The sequence below is a fragment of the Bison bison genome, unplaced genomic scaffold, assembly GCF_000754665.1.
Source record: "Bison bison bison isolate TAMUID 2011002044 unplaced genomic scaffold, Bison_UMD1.0 scf7180017864325, whole genome shotgun sequence".
Classification (NCBI taxonomy): domain Eukaryota; kingdom Metazoa; phylum Chordata; class Mammalia; order Artiodactyla; family Bovidae; genus Bison; species Bison bison.
In genome coordinates, this window is record NW_011494897.1 from 5818491 (window position 1) to 5845756 (window position 27266).

General features: G+C 37.5%; 1 protein-coding gene across 1 annotated transcript in view; it reads left to right on the forward strand.

Moving 5' to 3' along the window:
- USH2A (Usher syndrome 2A (autosomal recessive, mild)) overlaps positions 1-27266 on the forward strand; it is a 939168-nt gene that overhangs the window by 133981 nt on the left and 777921 nt on the right. The window contains exons 9-10 of the mRNA XM_010853294.1: positions 4673-4868; positions 8735-8865. Of these exons, the coding sequence (XP_010851596.1) occupies positions 4673-4868; positions 8735-8865 (327 nt within the window). The remainder of the gene's footprint in view (positions 1-4672; positions 4869-8734; positions 8866-27266) is intronic.

A 27266-nucleotide genomic window follows, 5' to 3' on the forward strand; every position in this document is an offset into this window, starting at 1 on the left:
ACTTCATGGAAAATAGATGGGGAAACAGTGGAAACAGTGGCTGACTTTATTTTGGGGGGGCTCTAAAATCACTGCAGATGGTGATTTCAGCCATGAAATTAAAAGACGCTTACTCCTTGGAAGGAAAGTTATGACCAACCTAGACAGCATATTAAAAAGCAGAGATATTACTTTGCCAACAAAGGTCCATCTGGTCAAGGCTGTGGTTTTTCCAGTTCATGTATGGTTGTGAGAGTTGGACTATGAAGAAAGCTGAGCACTGAAGAATTGATGCTTTTGAAGTGTGGTGTTGGAGAAGACTCTTGAGAGTCTCTTGGACTGCAAGGAGATCCAACCAGTCCATCCTAAAGGAGATCAATCCGGGGTGTTCATTGGAAGGACTGATGTTGAAGCTGAAACTCCAGTACTTTGGCCACCTGATGCAAAGAGCTGACTCATTTGAAAAGACCCTGATGCTGAGAAAGATTGAGGGCAGGAGGAGAAGGGGATGATAGAGGATGATATGGTTGGATGGCATCACTGACTCAATGGATATGGGTTTGGGTAGACTACGGCAGTTGGTGATGGACAGGGAGGCCTGGTGTGCTGCGGTTCATGGGGTCACAAGGGGCCGGACATGACTGACAACTGAACTGAATATGGGATATATACGTGTGTGCACATGTGAGTTTCTGTGTAGTCCCAATTTTGAAAAAGAAAAAAATATATACTTAAAAGTTTTGAAAAAATCATCTCATTTAAATATTTTGACTTATTACTTGATGTTCAAATTGTCAATATTTATTTTCTACTTTATTTTATAAAATAAATATTACTACTTTTTTAAGTACACATTTAGCCTAAAATTTTAGCTCAGTGCCTATGAATTGTTTCTTTATTTGGATTGGTCCATACATTGTATTTGTATTAGATAAGCTAAATAATTAATTTAAAAAAACTCTAGCTTTAATTGATCCAGTGCATAACAAGTTTTATGTGACTTAGAAAAGTTTTCTTCAGTTATACAGGCAATTGCATCTGTGCCGTTCCAATATGCATGAATTTCATTTACCATAGTTAAGCATCAGCCCTCTAAAAACATGTTTCATATATTAGTTATTAAGGTATATAACTGTAAATAATTATATAAAATATAGATTTTATATAATTTTGCTGCTGGCTCTTCAGTCCACAAATTACTAAACAAATAATCATTGCACATCATGATCAGTGACCAATCATGTCTCTTCTTTCCATATGTGGTAACTGGTCAGTGCACATTCATTAATCATTTCATTCACAAAGAAGCTTGTAGTTATGTAACGTCTTTGTCAGTGATAAACTCTTTTGGTATTTATGAGTATGAATATTCAAAAAACAATGATTGTTGAAATGATGGAAAGAAAATGTTCTTGGAGTGGAATTTCAATTAAACATTTCTTCTTACAAACAAAATAGTTGATCAGTGCTACCATTTGCATTTATATATGCAGGCAGAGCAACTTAAGGTGAATTTAGCATCAATGTGGACATTGATTGCGATGAATAGGTAAAGATGTCCTAGCTGAAGTGATGTTGACAATAACTTTACCTTAAAGAATTCTCAGATATATTTCATGCCAGTGAAAGCACAAACATGCAAATGATGTAAGTAGGCTGATCCATGCTTAGAAATAGAGTATGACCTTTCTCAAGGTATAGAAAAGATGCTTGTTCTATATGGAAATTTATAGAATAAGAAGGTAAGCACTATTCAAATAATGCTTTTTAACAAAGAAAATAATTCTCAAAGTTTCTAATATTAAATCATAATTTATTGTTAGTTTTAATATTTTCTAAATATTTCTCTTTACATTTTTAACTGGTGAAAGTTTTAATAGCCTTATCTTTACTTATTCCTTCTTTGATGCTCTTTCTTTCTTTATGTAGGTCCAAGTTTCTTATCTACATTATTTTTCTCTTCTCTACAAAACTTTTTAAAACATTTCTTCCAAGTCAAGTTTACTGGAAACATATTTTCAATTTGTGTGTGTCTTACACATCTTTATTTCTCCCTCACTTTTGAGGGATAATTGTGCAGAGTATATAATTCTAGGTTGGTGGGTTTTTTCTCTCAACACTTTAAGTATTTCATGCAATTCTCTTCTTGTTTACATTTTCTGAGGAGAAATGGGATGTCATTAGTTAGTAACTCTGTAGGCTGTGTCTTTAATTTTGGTTTCTCTTTTGGAATTTTTTCTTTGGTTTTCTGTAGTTTGAAAAAGATACCTCAGTGTAGTGGACTTTATTGTTGTTTCAAATATTTCTTCTCCCTCTGATATTCCTATTATATGTATTTTGCTACTTTTTCAGTTTTCTCACAGTCCTTGGGTTTTCTGTTTTGTCCTTTCAGTTTGTTTTTCTTTGCTTTTCAGTTTTTGAAGCTTCTAGAAAATCCCATGGACGGAGGATCCTGGTAGGCTACAAGTCCATGGAGTCGCTAAGAGTCGGACACGACTGAGCGACTTCACTTTCACTTTTCACTTTCATGCGTTGGAGAAGGAAATGGCAACCCACTCCAGTGTTCTTGCCTGGAGAATCCCAGGGACGGAGGAACCTGGTGGGCTTTTGTCTATGGGGTCGCACAGAGTTGGACACGACTGAAGCGACTTAGCAGCAGCAGCAGCAGTGATGTATCTATCATCTAGTTCAGAGATTCCCTCCTCAGCCTTGTGCAGTCTACCACTAAGCTCATCAAAGGCATTGTTCATTTTTTGATCTTCATTATTTGCTTTTTGTTCTTTCATGGAATTTCCATCTCTTTGCTATATTAATCATCTCTTCTTGCGTGCTCTCTGCTTTATCCATTAGAGTCTATAGCATATTAATCTTGCATGCATGCATGCTAAGTCACCAGTCGTGTCTGACTCTTTGCTACCTCATGGAGGTAGACTCCTCTGTCCATGGGATTCTCCAGGCAAGAACAGTGAAGTGATTTGCCATGCCTTTCTCCAGGAGATATTCATGACCTAGGACTTGAACTCATGTCCCTTGAATTTCCTGTGTTGATGGGCATGTTCTTTACCACTAGTGCCACTTGGGAAGCCTGATAATTCTAACATCTCTGCCATAACAACTCTGATGTTTGCTCTTTCTGGTATGCCTTGTATTTTTATTTTTTTCCTTTCTTGAAAAGCAGACATGATGTACCAGTTGAAATGAACTACTGTAAACAGGTTTTTAGCAATCTGCTTGTGAGGAGGGGAGGGGATGTGTTCTATAGTCTTATGATTAGGCTTCATTCTCCCAGTGAGCCTTTTCCTCTGGACTGTGAACTCCACGTGTGCCTTTGTTGCCACTACCCGCCTCCTCTTTAGGTGGGACAGGATGACTAGAGGGGGCCGGAGTGGAGTGTTTTCCTTCTTCAGGTCAGTTAGGCTCTGGTCAACTACTTTATCCTAAGGCAGATATTGATCAGAAAAACAAAGTGTTCTTATGTATTTAAAAATGCTCCCTTTCTTCTCCCTCTGCCAGAAGCACCAGGTCATTTTCCCCTAAGTTTATCTATTGTGAGAACATGGTCAAAATTGTAGGGACCCCCTTATTGCCCTGGAGTTTTCAAATCTCAGACTTGTCCACACAGAACTTCCAACAATATATCAATTATATTTCAGATTTTCCACCCCAGCATTCATTTTCATGGAAGCTTCTGCCAATGAGTCTTTGTTTCTATAGCTGTCAGTTCAGTTCAGTCACTCAGTCGTGTCCGACTCTTTGTGACTGCGTGGACTGCAGCATGCCAGGCTTCCCTGTCCATCACAAACTCCTAGAGCTTACTCAAGCTCTAATAAGTAAGTAAGCTTACTCCTAGAGCTTACTTCATGTCCATAAAGTCAGTGATGCCATCCAACCATCTCATCCTCATCGTCCCTTCTCCTCCTTCAATCTTTCCCAGCATCAGGGTCTTTTCCAGTGAGTCAGTTCTTCACCTCAGGTGACCTAAGTATTGGAGTTTCAGCTTCAACATCAGTCCTTCCAATGAATATTCAGGACTGATTTCCTTTAGGATGGATTGGTTGGATCTCCTTGTAGTCCAAGGGATTCTCAAGAATCTTCTCCAACACCACAGTTCAAAAGCATCAATTCTTTGGTGCTCAGCTTTCTTCATAGTTCAACTCTCACATCCATACATGACTACTGGAAAAACCATAGCTTTGACTAGACAGACCTTTGTTGGCCTCCTATAGCTGAGACTCCCTGTATTTGCCGTTTATCCAATCTTAGGGACAGCTACTTGCCCTGTGTCCCTCACTTAGGTATCCAGGGAGAGTCATTGTTTTTTTCATTCTGTTCAACATTTTATTTTTTGTTATGATGGAGTGATGACTCCAACCTCTTTACTTGGTAGAACCAGGACATAAAAGTCAAGTTTTTAATGTTTTGAGAAAAAAATTCAGATTGTGAAACAATCATAATTTCCCCCACTGGTTATTAAGATCACTTTACATGGTTTCAGCTTTCATTTTCACTTTTATAAATCTGTGTGACCATGCCTGTAATATGCTGATTTCTGATGTATAAAACACTTTGAAAATACAATAGTGGCTGGCTTTTAACTTTTTGATATTAGCTTTCTGTCTAGTGAAAGTATCTGTAAATAAAAAGAAAAAATACAGCTTTATATATTTATCATTCTGGTATTACTTTATTCTAGTGTGATCGCTGCCTGCCTCTTTATAATAACAAGCCTTTCCGCCAAAGTGATCATGTTCATGCCTTTAACTGTAAACCCTGTGAGTGCAACAGCCATTCCAGAAGCTGCCACTACAACATCTCAGTGGATCCCTTTCCATTTGAGCACTACAGAGGGGGTGGAGGAGTTTGTGATGACTGTGAGCATAACACCGCAGGTAACTAGATAATAACACAAATAACAAAGATAGACGTGACCTACATGTAATGAATATTATTTTTTTTAATGAATATTATTTTAAATTATATATTGCTATTCTGTATAAGAAAGTGGTTTCATACTATTAAGTTTGAAAACTACTCTGGTTTACCAAATATTCATAATTCCATTTGGATAGCTTTCAAATACTGGAGTCTTACACTATATAATTTCAGGAAAAAGGATTTTTTAAATAAGTTCACACCATTTGATTAGATCACAAATATATATTGGGTAAATCAAGAATTGCTGTATTATTCTGAATGTATTATTGTTGCTATTTAGTCACTAAGTTGTGTCCAACTCTTTTGAGATCCCATGGACTGTAGTCCACCAGGCTCCTCTATCCATGGGATTTCCCAGGCAAGAATACTAGAGTGGGTCACCATTTCCTTCTCTAATTCTGAATGTATATATCCTAAAAATAAATTTTCTTATGTGACCCAGATCTTCTACTATTCCTGGATTCTCATGCAGAGATGTTTGCATGTCAGATTTGACATGGACTCTGATAATCTGGGAATACTCTTTTTAAAAATTTTCATTAAAAGCAGAAACTATTAAAGTCTTGTTTCAAGAACCAACCAGCATTTTGACTAGTCACTGAAAAATTACTATTTTTTGAAAGGCTAATATGTTAAAAGCAGAAATGATGATATCAGAGTTTGTAAAATATAATGGCCCAAGTCTGATGGGTTTGAAATTATGCTACTTTGAAGCATGAATGAATTTGCTAGATATTTATTGATAATATAAAATGGTACAAGCTCTTGGCTAGTTTCTGGGAATATAAAAATTAATAAGATGATGAATTTTATTATCTTTGTATGGATTATTACATGGTGGTGGTTTGTTGTTTTTTTTCTATTGTTGTTGTTTTTGTTTAGTCACTAAGTTGTGTCCGTTTCTTTGTGACCCCATGAACTGTACCCCACAAGGTTCCTTTGTCCATGAGATTTCCCAGGCAAGAATACTACAGTGGGTTGCCATTTCCTCCTCCAGGGGATCTTTTGATGTAGGGATTGTACCCGTGTCTCTGTATTGGCAGGCAGATTTTTTTTTTTAAACCACTGAGCCACCTGGGAAGCCCACTTGGTGGTAAAGACACCCTATTAAAGGAAGAATTAAAAGGTGTGATGAATGCTAAAGTGGAGGAGAGTAGTAGGAGTTAGCCAGGTGGAGAAGCAGGGGTAGATATTAGGGTGTAGACAAAGTTTTCCAGTAAGAGAAACAGTTGCACCATGGCTGAGAGGAAAGAGAAACATGGCGCACTTGCAGAAGTGCAAATGGTTGATAGTGAGAAAAGGAAGCAGGAAGAAAGGCAGCGCTCAGATGCTAGAGGGCCACCTAAACAATGATAAAGAGATTGGCTTGTACCCTAAAGTTAATGAGATGCCACATATGGGCACTTCGGGAAAGTATTGTGTTTTTGAAACATCCATCAGGTTATAGAGAATGGTTTGCAGAGGGTCAAAGAGGTTTGGGAAAACCAATTAGTCAGGTATTACAAAAATTCAGATGAAAAATAATGTGGGAAAGCAATTAAGGTGGTGTGAATAGATATGAGTAGATCCAGTAGATATTTAGGGTAGAAAGTGATGGCATTTTCTGAGCAAGATGCAGAGTATAGATAAGGTAAATAAGAAGAGTCATGACTTATGACTAACCCTCTAGTTTGAGCAGCACAGTCAAAATTGGTACCAGCCATTTAGATAGGATACAGGAGGATCAAACTTAAGGAGAAAATGGAAAATTCTCTTTTGAACATGTTCCCTGTATGTTTCCAAGAAACAAAGAATAAACTCTCTTTGATGCTTACTCCTTGGAAGAAAAGTTATGACCAACCTAGGCAGCATATTAAAAAAGCAGAGACATTGCTTTGCCAACAAAGGTCCATCTAGTCAAGGCTATGGTTTTTCTAGTAGTCATGTATGGAAGTGAGAGTTGGACTATAAAGAAAGCTGAGCACCAAAGATTTGATGCTTTTGAACTGTGGTGTTGGAGAAGACTCCTGAGAGTCCCTTGGACTGCAGGGAGATCCAACCAGTCCATCCTATAGGAAATCAGTCCTGAATATTCATTGGAAGAACTGATATCAAAGCTGAAACCCCAATACTTTGGCCACCTGATGCAAAGAACTGACTCATTAGAAAAGACCCTGATGCTGGGAAAGATTGAAGGTGGGAGGAGAAGGGGACTACAGATAATGAGATGGTTGGATGGCATCACCAACTCAATAGACATGAGTTTGAGAAAGCTCTGGGAGTTGGTGATGGACAGGGAAGCCTGATGTGCTGCAGTCCATGAGGTTGCAAGGAGTTGGACACGACTGAGTGACTAAACTGAACTGAACTGAGGCAGTTAGAAACACAGTTCTGAAACTCCTTTCTCAAATAAAGCCTTCCATGATTCTTCAGAGATCAGTATAATCTGTGTACTTGAGTGGCATCTTATGCTTATCACAGCTTTTAAATGTATATTTATTCCTGTGATTATTTAATTAGGATTCTTCTTACCTGCTAAACTATAAGATAGTCCTGTAAAAAGGGTGCATTGTGTATTTTCCTCAACACTTAGCATAGTATTTGGAATGTGGTAATCACTCAATAAATATTCATTGAATGATTAACAAAGGAGAGATTTCTAGATTGGAGATATAAATTTGGGAGTCATCAGCATATATAAATGGAAATATCCTAGACATAAATCCATTTTATTTTTAATTAGCCCATATTCAATATCCATTAGAATGTGAGTTTTTCATTTGATTATGTTATTTTCATGATGGTGTTTAGTCACTAAGTTGTATCTGACTCTTGCAACATCATGGACTGTAGCCTGCCAGGCTCCTCTGTCCATGGGATTCTCCAGGCAGGAATACTGGAGTGGGTTTCCATTTCTTTCTCCAGGGAATCTTCCTGACCCAAGGATTTAACCTGGGTCTCCTGCATTGCAGGCAGATTCTTTACCCGCTGAGCTTTGAGGGAGGCCCAAGTTACTTTCAGTCTTCTAACACTGGGCCAATTTCAGCAATATTTGAGCAAAAGTGCATCATGTTTAAAGCGGGAATTGATAGCCTTGACTTTTATTTCAGTGATCTGATATGCTACTCATATTTACTCTAGAAACTTCCTCTAATTTAGATTGTTTTCTAATATAATATCAAAAGGGAAATTTTCTGAATAATAAGTTGTAAACAACAGGAATTAGCTCATATTTCTAAAGTGTCAAGATATTCTAACATTTAATATGAAATTTATTTGGTGTAGCTAAATATAAAATTGTATTTTAATACTTGAAATGAAAAATAATGGCCATAGGCATCAATAGAAGCATTCACTTTTAATCACATTAACTATAGAATAATAAATTACATTAAGAGTAGTCTTCTGTTTTATCAGATTTAGTTCCAGAAAAATATTTTAATACTATATGCTTATTTGCTTCCAACTGTATAGCTATCTTCTCCCACACATGTAGAAATTTCTCATATTTGATTTAGATTCAGTACCTGATCTGAAACTAAAGTTTTAAGTTTGGAAATAAACTATTTCAAAATGTATGGGCCCCTGCAAAGCACAGCTTTTTAGAAGTGTGGTATTATATAACAGATGGGAGTTTAATGAAGTAAAGCACATTTTGTAACAGGTTCATTGTTTCATATGCTGTGGATCACTAAACTGGCAGGTAGAGATGAAAGGTACATTAAAATGGACGTCCCGAAAATTATAGAATTCCCTCAAAGGAATACAGTCTTTAATTTTGAATTATGCAGCCGATTTTAATGAATTGGAAGTCATAATGCATAACCTTTCCCTGACGCAGGAAAGAACTGTGAGCTGTGTAAGGATTACTTTTTCCGACAAGTTGGTGCAGATCCTTCAGCCATAGATGTTTGCAGACCCTGTGATTGTGATAAAGTTGGCACAAGAAACAGTAGCTTCCTTTGTGATCAGGTGAGTTCTCACTGTCAAAGATAAAGAACAGCATTCTTTCAGAAACTAATTTAGGATATGGTCCATCAGTGAAATTGAGGACTATATCAGGAAGTCCTCTCTTGTGTTTGTATTTCAAAGAGAGTTTGCTTTAAGGGTGTTTCTGTGCAACTTTTAATATGAACATAAAATATAAGGTTACCTGGATGGTTCTTTGCACGTTAAGATAGGCTCATTTTATTTTTAAGTTTGCAGTTGTCAAAAAATTGGGAGGTAGGACGTTCCATAAACAAAGAAGGAAGTTAAGTACATGCCTGGGAATTATTTGTGAATTAATATTAATAAGTGATATTAGGTAAACAAGAACAGTTTTCCTCCTAATTTCATAGATGATAGTATAGCAAAAATCACACATAGATCCAAATGGAAATTATGATAAATTTCTTGTAACCTTTTCTCTAACAGTACAATGAGTTTCTATAATTTTATAAATTTTAATTACCAATGTCACAAATGATGTCTGACCTGTATTAACACAGATCCTAACTGTATTACCAATCAGGAAAAGTAGCTCCATCTTTAAATGTGCTGCCTTCAACTGAAGCTTTTTCCCTCTTCTGATAGTCCTACCACAGAAAAATAGATAAAGGGCAAATTTACATTGAAGAATTACTTTAATGATTGTATTAATTTTTAATATATTTTTAAAAAGATTTATTTATCCATTTTATTTTTTGACTGTGCTGGGACTTCATTCCCGTGCACAGGCTTTCTCTAATTGTGGCAAGTAGGGCCTGTTCTCTAGTTGTGTTGCTCAGGCTTCTCAAGGCAGTGGCTTCTCTCTTGTGTGGAGCACAGGCTCTAGGCACATGGGCTCGGTAGTTGTGGCTCATGGGCTCTAGAGGCAGACTCAGTAGTATCTTCCCAGACCAGGGACTGAACCAGTGTCCCTTGCTTTGCAAGGCAGATTCTTAACTACCAGACCACCAAGGAAGCCCTGATTGTGTTAATTTTTAATAATTAAATTCTTTTGCAAATAGCTTAAAATGCAGTGGCCACGAGCATAAGCCACAATCTGGTTAAAGAAAAAATATTTTTTAAGTTGCAATGTAAATATAATAAGTCCAAGGCAAAATTTATTTGTCATATAACTTGTAGCATGCATAAAAACGTTTTTAACAATTAAAAGCCAAATATAATATAAACTAAAATGTTTATTTTTTGAAGATCATCATATTAACCATAGTGTGTTAATGAAAGAGAATTTTATGCTTCATTGGAATGCTAAAGAATAGAAAAATAACAAAGGCAGTTTCTATGGTTTTTATATGGTGCTACTGAGGCACTATTTTCTGAGAGAATCACATTATATTTTTATATATGTTGATTATTAAAATCTGTGTCTTTACACATCTCATCCTTATACATTTGCCCTGAAATTTCAGCATATATGACTTTTGCTTATTATTCAAATATCAACTCAAATACTGATATATCCTTTGAGATCTCTTCACCCACCATGCAATTAAAGAACATTCTTAAACCACTGTATTTCTCATCATCCAATGGTATTTTCATTATGAAAGTGAAAGTGAAGGTTTCTCCGTTGTGTCTGACTCTTTGTGACTCCATGGACTATACAGTCCATGGAATTCTCCAGGCCAGAATACTCTCCAGGGGATCTTCCTGACCTAGGGATCAAACCCAGGTCTTTCACGTTGCAGGCAGATTCTTTACTAGCTGAGCTACAAGGGAAGCCCATTTTCACTATAGCCTTTATTTAATTAAGCAAATTTACTTATATACTCTGTCTTCTCTCTGTTCAACACAAGCAATATGGTTTCAGTCATGTAATGAGTACTCTACATATATTTGTTTACTAAATGTTGAGAAAATGAGAGATTCTGTCTGAGCACTAATGTCATGGTCAGATGGTCATTTAGAATGGTTATTATAATAATATGAGCATTATATAAAGTTTTTGCTTAAATATGTTTTCTCCCTCAAGACCTAATGTCAAGTAATTTTAGTGTACGGTATTAAAAACTTTTTTGCCTTTTCATACTGTTCATGGGGTTTTCAAGGCAAGAATACTGAAGTAGTTTGCCATTCCCTTCTCCATTGGATCATGTTTTGTTAGAACTCTCCACGAGGACCCGTCTGTCTTGGGTGGCCCTACATGGCACGGCTCATCGTGTCATTGAGTTAGACAAGGCTGTGATCCATGTGATCAGTTTGTTAGCTTTCTGGGATTGTGGTTTTCATTCTGTCTGCCCTGATGGATAAGGATAAGAGGCTTTTAGAAGCTTTCTGATGGGAGAGACTGACTGTGGAGAATCTGGGTCTTGTTCTGATGAGTGGGGCCATGCTCAGTAAATCTTTAATCCAACTTTCTGTTGAGGGACAGAACTGTATTCCCTCCCTGTTGTTTGGCCTGAGGTGGAACTGTGGTGGGGGTAATGGAGGTAATGGTGACCTGCTTCAAAAGGACTTAGGCCCGCACCGTTGTATTCAGTGTCCCTGACCCCACAGCAGGCCACTGTTGACCCACACCTCTGCTAGAGAGTGACTCCTGGACACTCAACAGGCAAGTCTGGCTCAGTCTCTTGTGTGGACACTGCCCCTTTCTCCTGGCTCCTGGTATGCACAAAGTTTTGTTTGTGCCCTCCAAGAGTCTGTTTCCCTAGTCCTGTGGAAGTTCTTTCCTACTGGCCTCCAAAGTCAAATTCCCTAGGGGTTCTTAGTCCCTTTGCTGAATCTTCAGGTTGGGAAATATGTTGTGGGTCCTGGAACTTTCTTAACAATGTGAGAATTTCTTTGGTATAATTTTTGTGCAGTTTATGGGTTGTATGCTTGGCAGCTTTATGGTGGGGCTAATGGCAACATCCTCTAAAATGGCTTATGCCATAAGCTGTGTGTCCCAGGTCTGCTACAGCCAGAGCCCTTATCCCCATGGCAGGCCACTGCTGACCTGTGCCTTCCCAGGAGACACTCAAAAGCAGGGATGGCTCAGTCTCTGTGGGGTCTCTGGGTCCTGGTGAGTACAGGTTTTGTTTGAGCCCTCCAAGGGTCTCTGGTGGGTATGGAGTTTGATTCTAAATATGATTTCACCGCTCCTACCGTCTTACTGGGGCTTCTTCTTTGTCCTTTTACATTGGGTATTTTTTTTTGGTGGGATGCAACATTCTCTGGTCAACTGTTGTTCAGCAGTGAGCTACAATATTGGAGTTCTCACAGAAGTTGAGCGCACATCCTTCTACTCTGCCATCTTGTGCTGGCTTAAAATTCAACATTCAAAAAACTAAGATCATGGCATCTGGTCCCATCACTTCATGGCAAATAGATGGGGAAACAATGGAAACAGTGGCAGGCTATTTTCTTGGGCTCCAAAATCACTGCAGATGGTGACTGCAACCATGAAATTAAAAGACACTTATTCCTTGGAAGAAGAGCTATGACTAACCTAGACAGATATTAAAAGGCAGAGACATTACTTTGCCAACAAAGGTCCATCTAGCCAAAGCTATGGTTTTTCCAGTAGTCACGTATGGACATAAGAGTTGGACCATAAAGAAAGCTGAATGCTGAAGAACTAGCGGGTTTTTTTTTTTCTTTTTTTTTTTTTTAACTTACGGTGTTGAAGAAGACTTCTGAGAGTCCCTTGGACAGCAAGGAGATCAAACCAGTCAATCCTAAAGGAAATAAGTCCTGAATATTCATTGGAAGGACTGATGCTGAAGCTGAAACTCCAATACTTTGGCCACCTGATGTGAAGAAACGACTCATTGGAAAAGACCTCAATGCTGGGAAAGATTGAAGGCAGAAGGAGAAGGGGACGACAGAGAATGAGATGGTTGGGTGGCATCACCGACTTGATGGACATAAGTTTGAGCAAGCTCTGGGAGTTGGTGATGGACAGGGAAGCCTGGTGTGCTTCAGTCCATGGGCTCGCAAAGATTTGGACATGACTGAGTGACTGGACTGAACTGAACTGATTAAAAAACTGTGAACCAAAGTTACGATTCTCAAAGTTTTGTTTATTTGTCATAACTCATGTGAACTAAAGTATAGCATGTTTTCCCCTCAGGTGTACAACTCAGACATGCAAGAAATTAGAATCTAATTTTTCTCAAATTTCTATCTCAACTCCATTTCACAGAAGTAGGAGGTAGTTTTGATAGTTCTGTGCTTGTAAATATTTAACAACCACATATCTGAGTAAAAACAAAACCCACTATGATCAATTTAAGCTACCAATTAAATGTCACTGAATGTGAACTTGGGAAGAATGGTTTTATCATACAATGGAAACTTTGTTGTTGTTCAGTCACTCAGTCCTGTCCAACTCTTTGTGATCCCCTGGACTGCAGCATGCCAGGCTTCCCTGTCCTTCACTGTCTCCTGGAGTTGGCTCAAACTCATGTTCATGGAATTGATGATGCCATCCAACAATCTCATACTCTATCATCCCCTTCTCCTTCTGCCTTCAATCTTTCTTGGCATCAGGGTCTTTGCCAATGAGTCAGCTCTTGCATCAGATGGCCCAAGTATTAGAGCTTCAGTATCAGCCCTTCCAATGAATATTCTGGGTTGATATCCTTTAGGATTGACTGGTTTGATCTCCTTGCTCTCAAGAGACTCTCAAGGGACTCTCAAGAGTCTTCTCCAGCACCACAGTTCAAAAGCATCAATTCTTCAGTGCTCGGCCTTATTTATGGTCTAATGGTCACATCCATACATGATTACTGGAAAAACCATAGCTTTGACTGTTTGGACCTTTGTCAGCAAAGTCATGTCTCTCCTTTTTAATATGATGTCTAGGATGGACAATGGAGACTGTTTCAGTACAATACTGTCTCTAGGTCTCTCTCCCCACCTCTCATGGGGTGAATCTGATTTGGGGGCAGAATTGTACACTAGGACAATGACATTTCAGAAGGTATGACCTCTCTGACCATTAATGTCATCAATATAAATAGGCATCCTTTGATCTGACCATTAATGTCATCAATATAAATAGGCATCCTTTGAGATCTTGTGGAAATGGAGGTGTTTCTCCTTTCCCAGCTTGGGCAGTGTTTTCAGAGTCCTAGTGGAGAGCCAAAACTCCAAGTTCTGCCTATGGAAACATGAAGGCTTGCACCTGGTGGGTCAGTGGAGCCAGAGTGGAGAATCTTGATTTCTATACCCACCTGGCAATATCGAGGCAACATCCCCTCTTTCCACCAGAAGAGTTTCATAGGAGGCCTGACTGTTAAAGCAATGGTTAAGTAAGATTCAGATTCTTATAACACCAAAATGTCCAGTTTCCAATAGGATAATGAAAATCAGCAATATCAGTATCAATGTGATTTAGATGTTAGAATTATCATATAAAGATTTTAAAGCATCCGTACATTTGTTTTCAGCATGTACCTAAAATTTGGCTAAAGAAACTTCTCTGAACAGAAAGGAAATGACAGATAAAGGAATCTTGAAACACCAGGAAGGCATAAAAAACTATAGGTAAAATATGGCTAAATATAATATATTTTCCCCATTAGAGTTTTTAAAATTTTTTGAGGATCACTATCTATCTAGTGTGATTCTCAATGTATTAGAGGAGATATGTTAAACAATTATTTTTAAAATGGAGAGGGTAAGAGAATGTAAGTGGCAGTAATTTTTCTATCCTTAACTGGAATTGGTAAAATTTTTAAAAAATAGCAGACTTTAATATATGTGTATATAATGTAATATCTAGGCAACAATTAAAAGGCAATAAAAATGTGCTCTAAAACACAACAGATAATTAAAATGGAATTCTGAAAAAATGTTAAAGTAAAAAAATAAATAATAAAATATCTTTAAGTAACCTGAAATAATACAGAGAGAAAGTAAATAGAGATTGAAAATCAGATAGAATAAATTAAAACCAAAAAAATAAAATGGCATGTCTATTAAGCCTTAATTAACAATAATGTCATTAAATATAATTGGTCTAATAAAGCAATTAAAAAAGTGACAGAACAGATTTAAAAAATCATTACCCACTGTCTGCTTTTATGGAAAAAAGTTCACTTTAAGTATTAATTTATGTCCTTTAAGATGGGCCAAAGAACTAAATAGACATTTCTCCAAAGAAGACATACAGATGGCTAACAAACACATGAAAAGATGCTCAACATCACTCATTATCACAGAAATGCAAATCAAAACCACTATGAGGTACCATTTCACGCCAGTCAGAATGGCTGCAATCCATAAGTCTACAAGCAATAAATGCTGGAGAGGGTGTGGAGAAAAGGGAACTCTCTTACACTGTTGGTGGGAATGCAAACTAGTACAGCCACTATGGAGAACAGTGTGGAGATTCCTTAAAAAACTGGAAATAGAACTGCCTCATGACACAGCAATCCCACTGCTGGGCATACACACTGAGGAAATCAGAAGGGAAAGAGACACGTGTACCCCAATGTTCATCGCAGCACTGTTTATAATAGCCAGGACATGGAAGCAACCTAGATGTCCATCAGCAGATGAATGGATAAGAAAGCAGTGGTACATATACACAATGGAGTATTACTCAGCCATTAAAAAGAATATATTTGAATCAGTTCTAATGAGATGGATGAAACTGGAACCTATTATACAGAATGAAGTAAGCCAGAAAGAAAAACACCAATACAGTATACTAACGCATATATATGGAATTTAGAAAGACGGTAACAATAACCCTGTGTATGAGACAGCAAAAGAGACACTGATGTATAGATCAGTCTTATGGACTCTGTGGGAGAGGGAGAGGGAGAGGGTGGGGAGATTTGGGAGAATGGCATTGAAACATGTATAATATCATGTATGAAACAAGTCACCAGTCCAGGTTCGATGCACGATACTGCATGCTTGGGGCTGATGCACTGGGACAACCCAGAGGGAGGGTATGGGGAGGGAGGAGGGTTCAGGATGGGGAACACGGGTATACCTGTGGCAGATTCATTTCGATATTTGGCAAAACTAATACAATATTGTAAAGTTTAAAAATAAAATAAAATTAAAAAAATTTTAACAAAAAGAAAGCAAGAGTTTCAATAGTAATAGCAGATAATGTGGAAAACAGAGCAAATAAAATTTGAGACAGAGATATTACATGATGATCAGAGATAGAAACTGAGATATTACATGAGGCAAAGATATATACATAATGATCAAAGAGCCAGTCAAGCAAGAAGACACAGAAATTGTAAATGTGTTTGTACCAATCAGCAGCACTGCAAAATATATGAAGAAAAACTAAGACCTTAAAGGATAAATAAACAAAAGAAAATCCAACATTTGATAGAACAATAGAAATTCATCAAGAATACAGAAGTAAAAAATATCTTCCAACCAAAAAACCTATCTGACATTGATGAACAGTCCCCTCAACAATACCAGAATATACATATTCATTATACAAGGCAGAAAATATCCTGGGACATACAGCAAACCTTAATGAATTAAAAGAACTAAAACCATACAAAAATATAAAATATGAAAATCCCTGGGTGTGAATAAAGCAGGGACACTAGGGAAGATTATGACCCTAAGTGCTTACTTGAAAAAAGAGAAAAAAAAGTATCAAAACTATAATCTGAATTCCTAACTCAAGAAATAAAAGAAAAAGCAAAGTCACTTCAAAGCAAGCAGAATAAATTAAGTAATAAAACTAAGAGCAGAAATCAATGCACATCAAAACATAAAAACAATAGAAAAAATCAACGAAAGACATGGATCTCTGGAAAGGTAAATTAAATTGACATGTATTTACCAAGACTGCCAAAGAAAAAATAAAATAACTAAGCAAAAATGAAACCGGAAGTATCACTTCAGATCTTGTAGACATCAAAAGAATAGTAAAAGAATACTACCAGTAACTCTATACTCATACATATTATAACTTAGATGAAATGAAATATTTACTCAGTAAGTGCAAATTGCCAACTCACCCAACATGATATAGATAATTTGAATAACTCTACAACTATTAAGGTATTTGAATCCATAATTAAAAACCAACTAAAGATGAAATCTCCATGCCTCATTGTTTCACTGGAGAATTCTACCAAACATTTTCAAAGTAATTTGTGTGAGTTCTGCATCTCTGACAGAAAACAGAAAAGAAATGAAGACATTCTAACTCATTTTGTGAATGTATTATCTTGATAGTGTTAGGTAGTTAGAATAGGAAAAAGGAGTCTAGAAGGGTGGTGGCTAAAAGACAAGGAAGGGAAAAGCCCTCAAAAATAGAACAAAGAAAGGTCCGAGGACTGGAGTGAGGACCTCAGGTAAAACAAACAGCACTCCTGGCTAGCCCAGTTTACATAGGGCAGGCCCAGGGGGAGGAGAAAAAGCATGTAAAAAGAGGAGCCAAAATTGGGCCAGGGGCCTCTCTTCTCTTTGAGTCTTTTGGGTTGACATGCCCTCATGCCTTAAGGATGTATTTTCCTTTACTTTCTAAATAAAACTGAGCTGTAACACAGAGCTGTAACACTGGTCCATCTGAGGGCTATAATGCTGGTCCATCACTTCAAATTTTTCTTGCTATGAGACAACCAAGAAAATTACACACTCACTCCAGTACTTCTTGTCTTGAAAATCCTATGGACAGAGGAGCTTGGTGCAGGCTACTATCCATGGGGTCGCAAAGAGTCGGGCATGACTGAGCGACTTCACTGACGATAGCAAACAACACAAAGACAGTGCATGAAAGAAAAACACAAACCAATATCATTCATGAATCGAGAGCAATGATTTTAACAAATTTTAGCACATGAATTATTCAGCAGTATTTTAAAATAGTTAAACACAAAGACCAAAGTGGTTGTGTTCTAGGAATGCATTATTTCAATATTTGAAAATCAAAAAATACAATCAACTTATTTTCCGCTAAGGAAAAAGTCACCTGATTATTAATAATGTTTTCAGAAAGAGTATTTGACAAAATTTAACTCACATTCATGATAAACACTCTTAGAAAACTAAAAATGGAGAATTTCTTCAATTTGAAAACAAATGTCTATATAATACCCACCTACTGCTGACCTCCTACTTATAAATGAAAACACTCAGTGACAAACAATGCTCTCCCCCTAAGGTCAGAAATAAGACAACAATGTTCTGTTGAACACTGTTTTGTAGGTTCCAGCCAGGGACATTAGGCAAGAAAATGAGAAAGAAAAGTCATCCCGATTGAAAAGGAAGAAGTAAAACTTTTTTTGTATGTAATATGGTCTTGTAGGTAAAAAGAAAATCCCAAGATTCCAAGGAATATATCAACATACTATCAGAATGGACAAGGGTCAACAAAGTTTCAGAATACAAGATCAATTTACAGAGATCAGTGGTATTTTTATATACTTGTAAAGAACAATCTGAAAATGAAGTTAAAAACACTATTTAAATAGCATCAAAATAATTTTTGAAAGGAATTAAAGATGTAAATAAATAGAAAAAATCCTGTGCTTTTGTATTAGAGACTTAATGTTGCTAAGACAGCAATGCTTTCCCAATTGATCTAGAAAGTCAATACAGTCTTAAAGGTCCAGATTGCTTCTTTGTAAACATTTATGATGGTCTCAAAATTCATATTAAAACTCAAGTCGCTCAAAAAAGGCCAAAACAGTCTTGAAAAAGAACAGATTTAGAAGACTACACTTCTAATTTTTAAAATTTAAAATATATTTTAACAATCAAGATAATGTGATGTGGTTTGTGGAGAGAGATACAGATATACTGTCATAGAATTGAGAGTCTAAAAATTAGCCATTGCTTTTACAGTCAGTTGATTTTTGATGAGTGCCATGACAAATAAATAATGTTCTTTTCAATAAATGATAGTGATATGCAAAAAAATGAAGTTTAATTTCCTGCTTCATATTATATACAAAAAATTAAAGTAGAACAAGAATGAAATGTAAAAGCAAAACTATAAAACTCTTAGAAGAAAATAGCTGTAAATCTTCATATCCTTGGATTAGTCAGTGACTTTCTAGATTTTACTCCTACAGAACAAGCAAACAAAAAATGGATTAATTGGACTTCATTAAAATTTAGAACATTTGTTTTACTGAGGACATCATTCAGTTTAGTCACTCAGTTGTGTCAGACTCTTTGTGACCCCATGAATTGCAGCATGCGAGGCCTCCCTGTCCATCACCAACTCCCAGAGTTCACTCAAACTCACGTCCATTGAGTCGGTGATGCCATCCAGCCAACTCATCCTCTGTCGTTCCCTTCTTCTCCTGCCCCCAATCCCTCCCAGCATCAGAGTCTTTTCCAATGAGTCAACTCTTTGCATGAGGTGGCCAAAGTACTGGAGTTTCAGCTTTAGCATCAGTCCTTCCAAAGAACACCTAGGACTGATCTCCTTTAGAGTGGACTGATTGGATCTCCTTGCAGTCCAAGGGACTCTCAAGAGTCTTCTCCAACACCACAGTTCAAAAACATCGATTCTTTGGCGCTCAGCTTTCTTCATAGTCCAACTCTCACATCCATACATGACTACTGCAAAAACCAAAGCCTAGACTAGACAGACCTGTTTTGGCAAAGTAATGTCTCTGCTTTTGAATATGCTATCTAGGTTGGTCATAACTTTCCTTCCAAGGAGTAAGCGTCTTTTGATTTTATGGCTGCGATCATCATCTGCAGTGATTTTGGAGCCCCCCAAAATAAAGTCTGACACTGTTTCAAAAATGAAAAAAACAACCCAACAAATGGGAGAAAGTATTTGTAAAGCATATAGTCATTAAGAGCCTTGTCTCCAGCATATGTTAAAAAAAAAAAAAAAGCAAAAGACTTTAAAATTCATTACAATGAGATATCACCTCACACCAGTCGGAATGGCCCTCAGCAAAAAGTCCACAAACAATAAATGCTGGGAAGGGTGTGGAGAAAAGGGAACACTCTTGCACTGTTGATGGGAATGTAAATTGATATAGCCATTATGAAAGATGGTTGGAGAGTCCTTAAAAAACTAGAAATAAAACCACCATATGACCCAGCAATCCCACTCCTAGGCATATATCCTGAGGAAACCAAAATTGAAAGAGACGTGTATCCCATTGTTCATTGCAGCACTATTTACAGTAGCTAGAACATGGAAGCAACCTAGATGTCCATCTACAGATGAGTGGATAAAGACGTTGTGGTATATATATATATATATATATATACACACAATGGAATATTACTCAGCCATAAAAAGGAACACATTTGAGTCAGTTCTAATGAAGCGGATGAACCTAGAACCTATTATACAGAGTGAAGTGAGTCAGAAAGAGAAAGATACCGTATTCTAACACATATATATGGAATCTAGAAAAATAGTACTGAAGAATTTACTTACAGGGCAACAGTGGAGAAACAGACATACAGAATAGACTTATGGACATGGGGAGAGGGGAGGAGAGGGTGAGATGTATGGAAAGTGTAACATGGAACTTACATTACCATATGTAAAATAGGTAGCCAACAGGAATTTGCTGAATGGCTCAGGAAACTCAAGCAGGGGCTCTATATCAACCTAGAGCGGTGGGATGGGGGAGGGAGATGGGAGGGAAGTTCAGAAGGGAAGGGATGTATGTATACCTATGGCTGATTCATGTTGAGGTTTGACAGAAAACAGCAAAATTTGGTAAAGCAAGTATCCTTCAATAAACAGAAATTAATTAAAGAACAATTTTAAAATTCAATAATTAGCAGACAATCTAATTTTAAAAGTGAATAAAAGACCTAAAGAGACATTTCTCCAAGGAAGATAAACAAATGGCAAATAACCATATGAAGAAATGTGCTTGACATTATCTGTCATAAGAGAAAAACACATCAAAAGCCCAGTGAGACATCACACTAACATAGCTATCATTAAAAGTACACATGTTGATTAGGAGGTGGGGCAAGTGGAATTCCCATAGACTGATGGTGGAAATGAAAAATGTGCACCCTCTTTGGAAGACAATTTCGTGTTCCTCTAAATACTAAATACAGGGTTACTATATGACCCAGCACTTTAACTCCTTGCTGTATATCCAGACAAAAAGAAAAATACATCCTCATATAATCTTATTCATGAATGTTCACTGCTGCTTTATTCATAGTAGTCAAAATGTAAGAATAATCCAAATATCCATTAACTGATAAATGGGTAAATAAAATATATTCACTCAAAGGAATATTATTTAGTAGTAAGAAGAAAAAGGTACTGACATATTACAACATGTACTTTGGTCTCAGGAGTGAGAGTAGAGGAAAAAGAAGGACAAGAAAAGAAAAGGCATTTTCAAAAGATACGCCTGTGTATATGTACAAAAATCTAATTTAAAAATGCATAAAAGGGAAGATTTTTTTTTAATTTTGTTTTAATTTTTTCTTATTATTTTTCTCTAATTAGCTTTGTTGATAATTTTTATACTCAGGAAAAAAATAGAATATTCATGAAAGATGACATGCAGCCAGAGAACTACGTTATAGGTGTCTGAAGGTACATAGTGATAGAATGCTTTAATGAATTTAGAAGTTCCACATTGTCCATCTCTAAATCACTTTCACATTTTACCTAATTTTTATTTTGTTTTCTCATGTTCCGAGTACAGACACAACGTGTATGGATTATTATTACTTGTAGAAATGCAGTGTCGAGTACACATTTGCCTAAATCATCTTATGAAAGATTTCTAAAAATGTTTACCATCATTTTCAATGGGATAAAAAAGGATACACACTAAAAAAAGCTGTCAACAATGTCAGAATTATAAACTGTAAAATTAAATTCAAGGACGTTTTTAAAACATTCATGCAATTTCAATCCTTAATAATATTAGGGAGCATACAAGGAAATTAGGCAGTAGTTCAAGTCTCATTTTATAACTTAGGAACCAAGCCAGCCCCAAATGGCCTGAGTGACTGTGTTGTGTGCTTTGAGTTCTGGAAGGGAATTTTTTCCTTTGGCAGTTGTCAATTGAAACTCAATCCAATCTTGTAAGATATGGCATATTTGCTTTATTCTTCCATAAGAAATGTTGTAATTCTTCCTCTTGTGGATGCCAAGATCTTGAAAATGGCATGAAGTAATGCTCTGAGTCACTAGGTCCTAAAACTACTGATGCTAAAATTAAGACATATAGACCATCTAAATGACATTGATAATATTACCATTATTAGGAAAAATGGAGGAGTCATTATAATTGAAGAATCCTTAATATAGAGTCCTGGGATCCCTAAGCCTACTGTAGATGATAGATGAGTTTTAGGACATCCATATAAAGCTTTCAATTGTATATAGAAATGTGTCTGTGTATTTTTGTTTATGTATCATGAAGGGGAGACGTTTCAGTACCCAAAAAGTATATCTAAGCCAAAAAGAAAATAAAAAAGAAAATGTAGTGTACTGGGGAAATTAGATCCGTTTAATTTCCATTACTTGTGGCCTCAGTTAATGGCATGTTTGCATGTGTGTGTGCATGTCTAAATGCATGTCTCAGTCATGTCCAACTCTTTGTGACCCTATGGACTGTAGCCCTATAGGCTCCTCTGTCCAGAGATTTCCTAGGCAAGAGTACTGAAGTGGGTTGCCATTTGTAGGAAATGGTCCAGGGATCTTCCTGCCTGGGGATCAAACCCATGTCTCTTGTGCCCTTTGCATTGGCAGGCGAATTCTTTACCACTGCACCACCGGGGAAGCAGTAGTATGTGTAGATACACATAATGTGTTTCCCAGGATGTCACTGTGCTTCCTTCTTGTCTCCTTTGAATTCAGTGCCTGAGTGTTTGATATCTGTCCAAAGTTAGAGGTTCATAGTTCTTTCTCTTGTTCTCATTTAGTGAGACTTTAAGTCCAGAAGCCCCAGATAGAGCCCCAGGCATGGATGATTCTTTTAGAAAATATTCTGAGGTATTTGGAGGTCATCCTTAAAATACATTTATGTAGAAATCCCAAGCTTTTCATGACCCAAGGTGAGAATAAACTCCAACCTGCCCCTTTGCTTACCTTGCCCATCATATGTTTGCTGATGTTCCTGGACTGCCTGCTTTAGCCGCGTGCATAGGTGATGCTGATGAGGTGAGGAGATTGGAGAGAAAGTCCCTAGCACATGGCTTGCCTAAAGCAGAAGGCATTCTAGCAATGCTGTCTGAGTGCTTTTTTGCTTGGGACTTGATCCATCTCTCTTACCTTCTTTCCTCCCTACTTTGCCGTGTTCTTGGATCTAGGAAACAATGAGAGTGATGCCACAACAGATAAGATGTAGGAGGTCAGCCAGCACAATGCTTCTCAAACTTTTAATGTTCATCCCTGAATATCTTGGAGGTCGTTTTGAAAGACTCTGATTCAGAAAGTCTTGAGCAGGCACTGAGATTCTATATTTGTGAAAATTTCCTGGTGATGCCTTGTTCCTGTCTGAGGAACAGTCTTTAATAACCAAGTTGCTATAACACTGTCTATCAAAGATATATAGAGAAAAGTGTCTTGGTGTAAATCTGTGTTGAGTGAGGGCTAAACATGAGTGTGTCCTTCTGCTCACATGTACCCACTTCAACAAGAATGAGTTCACGCTTCCTATTCTCTGAATTCCATCTTAAAATCAAGTGGTGATCTAACTTTCCACACTACTAAGCCCATCTTAAATTACACTTGAAGTGTAGCCTAAACTATGTCCTCAAAATTAGAGGATCTAGCTTGTCATTTTTTAAAAAATGGAAATAAAAAACAGTGAATGGGGGAATCTAAAAATTGGCTGAAAAATGAAAATACAGTTTTAATTGAAAAAAGAGAGAGAAGAATGATTGATTGTAAAACTCAATAAGACATAAATATAGAGCTAAAATAGAGCCAGGAGAGAGAAATGATTAAGAGATATTAAAAAAAATAAATTAAGACAGGAGTCAAGTGGTTGAGATGAATTAGATGAAATGGAAAGGCTTCCATGAAGGAAGTATTTCTAGATCTGACCCAAGGAAGATGGAATTATAAGGAATAAGTATCCTATATGTGAAAGTTAATTGTTCTGCCTGGGTGATAATATTTAAGAAAGTACATTTAAAGATGGAGCAGAATAGACCTTCTCTGCATAATGACCTATTTCTTGAAGTTCATGTGCTTTCTCCTCTGCTCAGAGCTAAATATTTGTCATCAATTATCACAACATATCCAGAAGTCACTATGAATTTTCCAGAAATATATTGCCTTATACTTTGTGTTCAGTTGAGTTGCTCAGGCATGTCTGACTCTTTGTGACCCCATGGACTGCAGCACTCCAGGCTTCCCTGTCCATCACCAACTCCTAGAACTTGCTCAAACTCATGTCCATCGAGTCAGTGATGCCATCCAACCATCTCATCCTCTGTTGTCCCCTTTTCCTCCCACCTTCAATCTTTCCCAGCATTGGGGTCTTTTCCAATGAGTCAGTTCTTCACATCAGGTGGCCAAAGTATTAGAGTTTCAGCTTCAGCATCAGTCCTTCCAATGAATATTCAGGACTGATTTCCTTTAGGATTGACTGATTGGATCTCCTTGCAGTCCAAGGAATTCTCAAGAGTCTTCTCCAACACCACAGTTCAAAAGTATCCATTCTTACATGCTCTGCTTTCTTTTTTTGTGTTACTCCAGTATTAAAGTGTACAAATAGAAGTGATGTATAAGTTTTCTTCAGCCTCTGAGGAGACTGACCCTGAATAGTATGATGTATGGTTGTTAGCTATAAGCATTTGGATGGTGAAGGATATAAGTTTTGCCTAGAGCTTAAAGATGGTCATGAAGATTTGACCATAAGTCATGGTATCTCAGTCAGAGACCTAAGGGAAGGTGGATGGTAACACTTTACTTGCAGTTGGTATGTTGAGCAATAACTGATTAACCAGATAATATACAGTTCCAGACACAAAGATAGGAATAAAGGTGGGGGAGGTGTGCAAGTATGATAATAAGAAGAATATGGATCTGAGCATGATGAAAGGTCTGTACTGAAGAATTTATCCAAGAACCAAGGTTGTGGCAAACTGAAGGTAAAATAGGTCAAAGAGTAACTGTGCTGAGTTGCTGTTCCATCCTCAGTATGAGTTGAGTACCACATGTTTGAACACATCTGGAATCTCCTTGGGAATGAACTCATCTCAAGGGTAAGGGTATACAAACTTGGCTGAGTAATGATACCTCAGGCATCTAAGACCAGATTCAACAGCGCTGATAGCTTCGACAGTGATGTTAGGTAGTAACTGGTTGTTGATTTAACAAGTGTGAGATAGTATAAGATTCACTGCATTGCTACAGGTAGCAGTTAGGATAAGCTAAACATATGTAACAGATGGACCCCAAGATGTCTAGTGGCACAAACAATATAGGAGTTTATTTCTTGTTCCTGTAACCCCTCCAAGGCAGCTATTCCCATTGCTTGGTGGCTCTTCTCCATGATATTTCAGGGCATAGCCTCTTTCCAGTGTGTCACTCTGCCTTTCCCTAGGAAAGGAAAAGACAAGATGGAGAAACAAATCTCACTTTTTAAAAAGTCTTGGTCCAAAAGGGGCCCACATCTCTGCTGATACATCCTGCTGGGGAGAGCAAGTCACATGGCTACACTAGTCTATGGAGGGCCAGACAAATGTAGTCCCTGGATAGGAAGATACTTCCTAGCTACAGCTGTGTCGTGGGGACAAGGAGCATGGACCTGCATAGGGAACCAGTCATCTCTGCTCACGTCCATGTGACAGAAGGTAGCCTAACAGTGAGAAGGATGTTTTCTTTTATATACACAACAGATTGGCTTATGTTTAATGAGAATCTTTTAGAATATAGTTTCATCAGAACTTTGGGGTTATCAGACCAATACCAATGATGGTACCTACTTGAGGGTGGACCCTGTACAGCAGCAAAGGCCACAGTGGGAGGTGGTCTGCTTCAACCATGTCAGTACATGTCAGCAGAGGAGGGCTGAAGGTGTATCCTCCATATTTCCAACTTGCATGCAAACTGGAAAGAACACCTCTGAGACAGATGCTCCAGGGACAAGCAAGAAAACAGTCACTGACCCTCTAGGTACTCCCAGACAAGAGGACAAGCATAAAGAGCAAACTTAATTTGTGGGTGCTTAGCAATCATAGATCTTAAAGACAATTTCAAAATACGAGTATTTTAAGACTTAGCCAGAGTAGCCACCGTACAGGACATATTTGTGTGTGTGTGTGTAATGTGTATGTATATGTAGGTATATATATTTATGTGTATAGAAGTATATGAAAAAGTGAAAGTGAAAGTTACTCAGTTGTGTCTGACTCTTTATGGCCCTATGGACTGTAGCCTGCCAGGCTCCTCTGTCCATGGAATTCTCCAGGCAATTCTACTGGAGTGGGTAGCTGTTCCTTTCTTCAGGGGATCTTCTCAACTCAGGGATCAAACCCATGTCTTCCACATTGCAGGAAGATTCTTTACCATCTGAGCCACCAGGGAAGCCTTTAGAGGTGTGTGTGTGTGTGTATAGATAGATGCATATGTATCTTCTTAGGATTATGATTAAAAATTGGAAACTCCTTCCTCCCCCTTCTCTTCTTTACTTTTTTTTTTCAGTTTATTTTATTTTTTTAAATTTTATTTTATTTTTAAACTTTACAATATTGTATTAGTTTTGCCAAATATCGAAATGAATCCATCACAGGTATACATGTGTTCCCCATCCTGAACCCTCCTCCCTCCTCCCTCCCCATACCATCCCTCTGGGTCGTCCCAGTGCACCAGCCCCAAGCATCCAGTATCGTGCATCGAACCTGGACTGGCAACTTGTTTCATACATGATATTATACATGTTTCAATGCCATTCTCCCAAATCTTCCCACCCTCTCCCTCTCCCACAGAGTCCATAAGACTGTTCTATACATCAGTGTCTCTTTTGCTGTCTCGTACACAGGGTTATTGTTACCATCTTTCTAAATTCCATATATATGCGTTAGTATACTGTATTGGTGTTTTTCTTTCTGGCTTACTTCGCTCTGTATAATAGGCTCCAGTTTCATCCACCTCATTAGAACTGATTCAAATGTATTCTTTTTAATGGCTGAGTAATACTCCATTGTGTATATGTACCATAGCTTTCTTATCCATTATCAGAGAAATGCAAATCAAAACCACTATGAGGTACCATTTCATGCCAGTCAGAATGGCTGCGATCCAAAAGTCTACAAGCAATAAATGCTGGAGAGGGTGTGGAGAAAAGGGAACCCTCTTACACTGCTGGTAGGAATGCAAACTAGTACAGCCAGTATGGAGAACAGTGTGGAGATTCCTTAAAAAACTGGAAATAGAACTGCCTTATGATCCAGCAATCCCACTGCTGATCATACACACTGAGGAAACCAGAAGGGAAAGAGACACGTGTACCCCAATGTTCATCGCAGCACTGTTTATAATAGCCAGGACATGG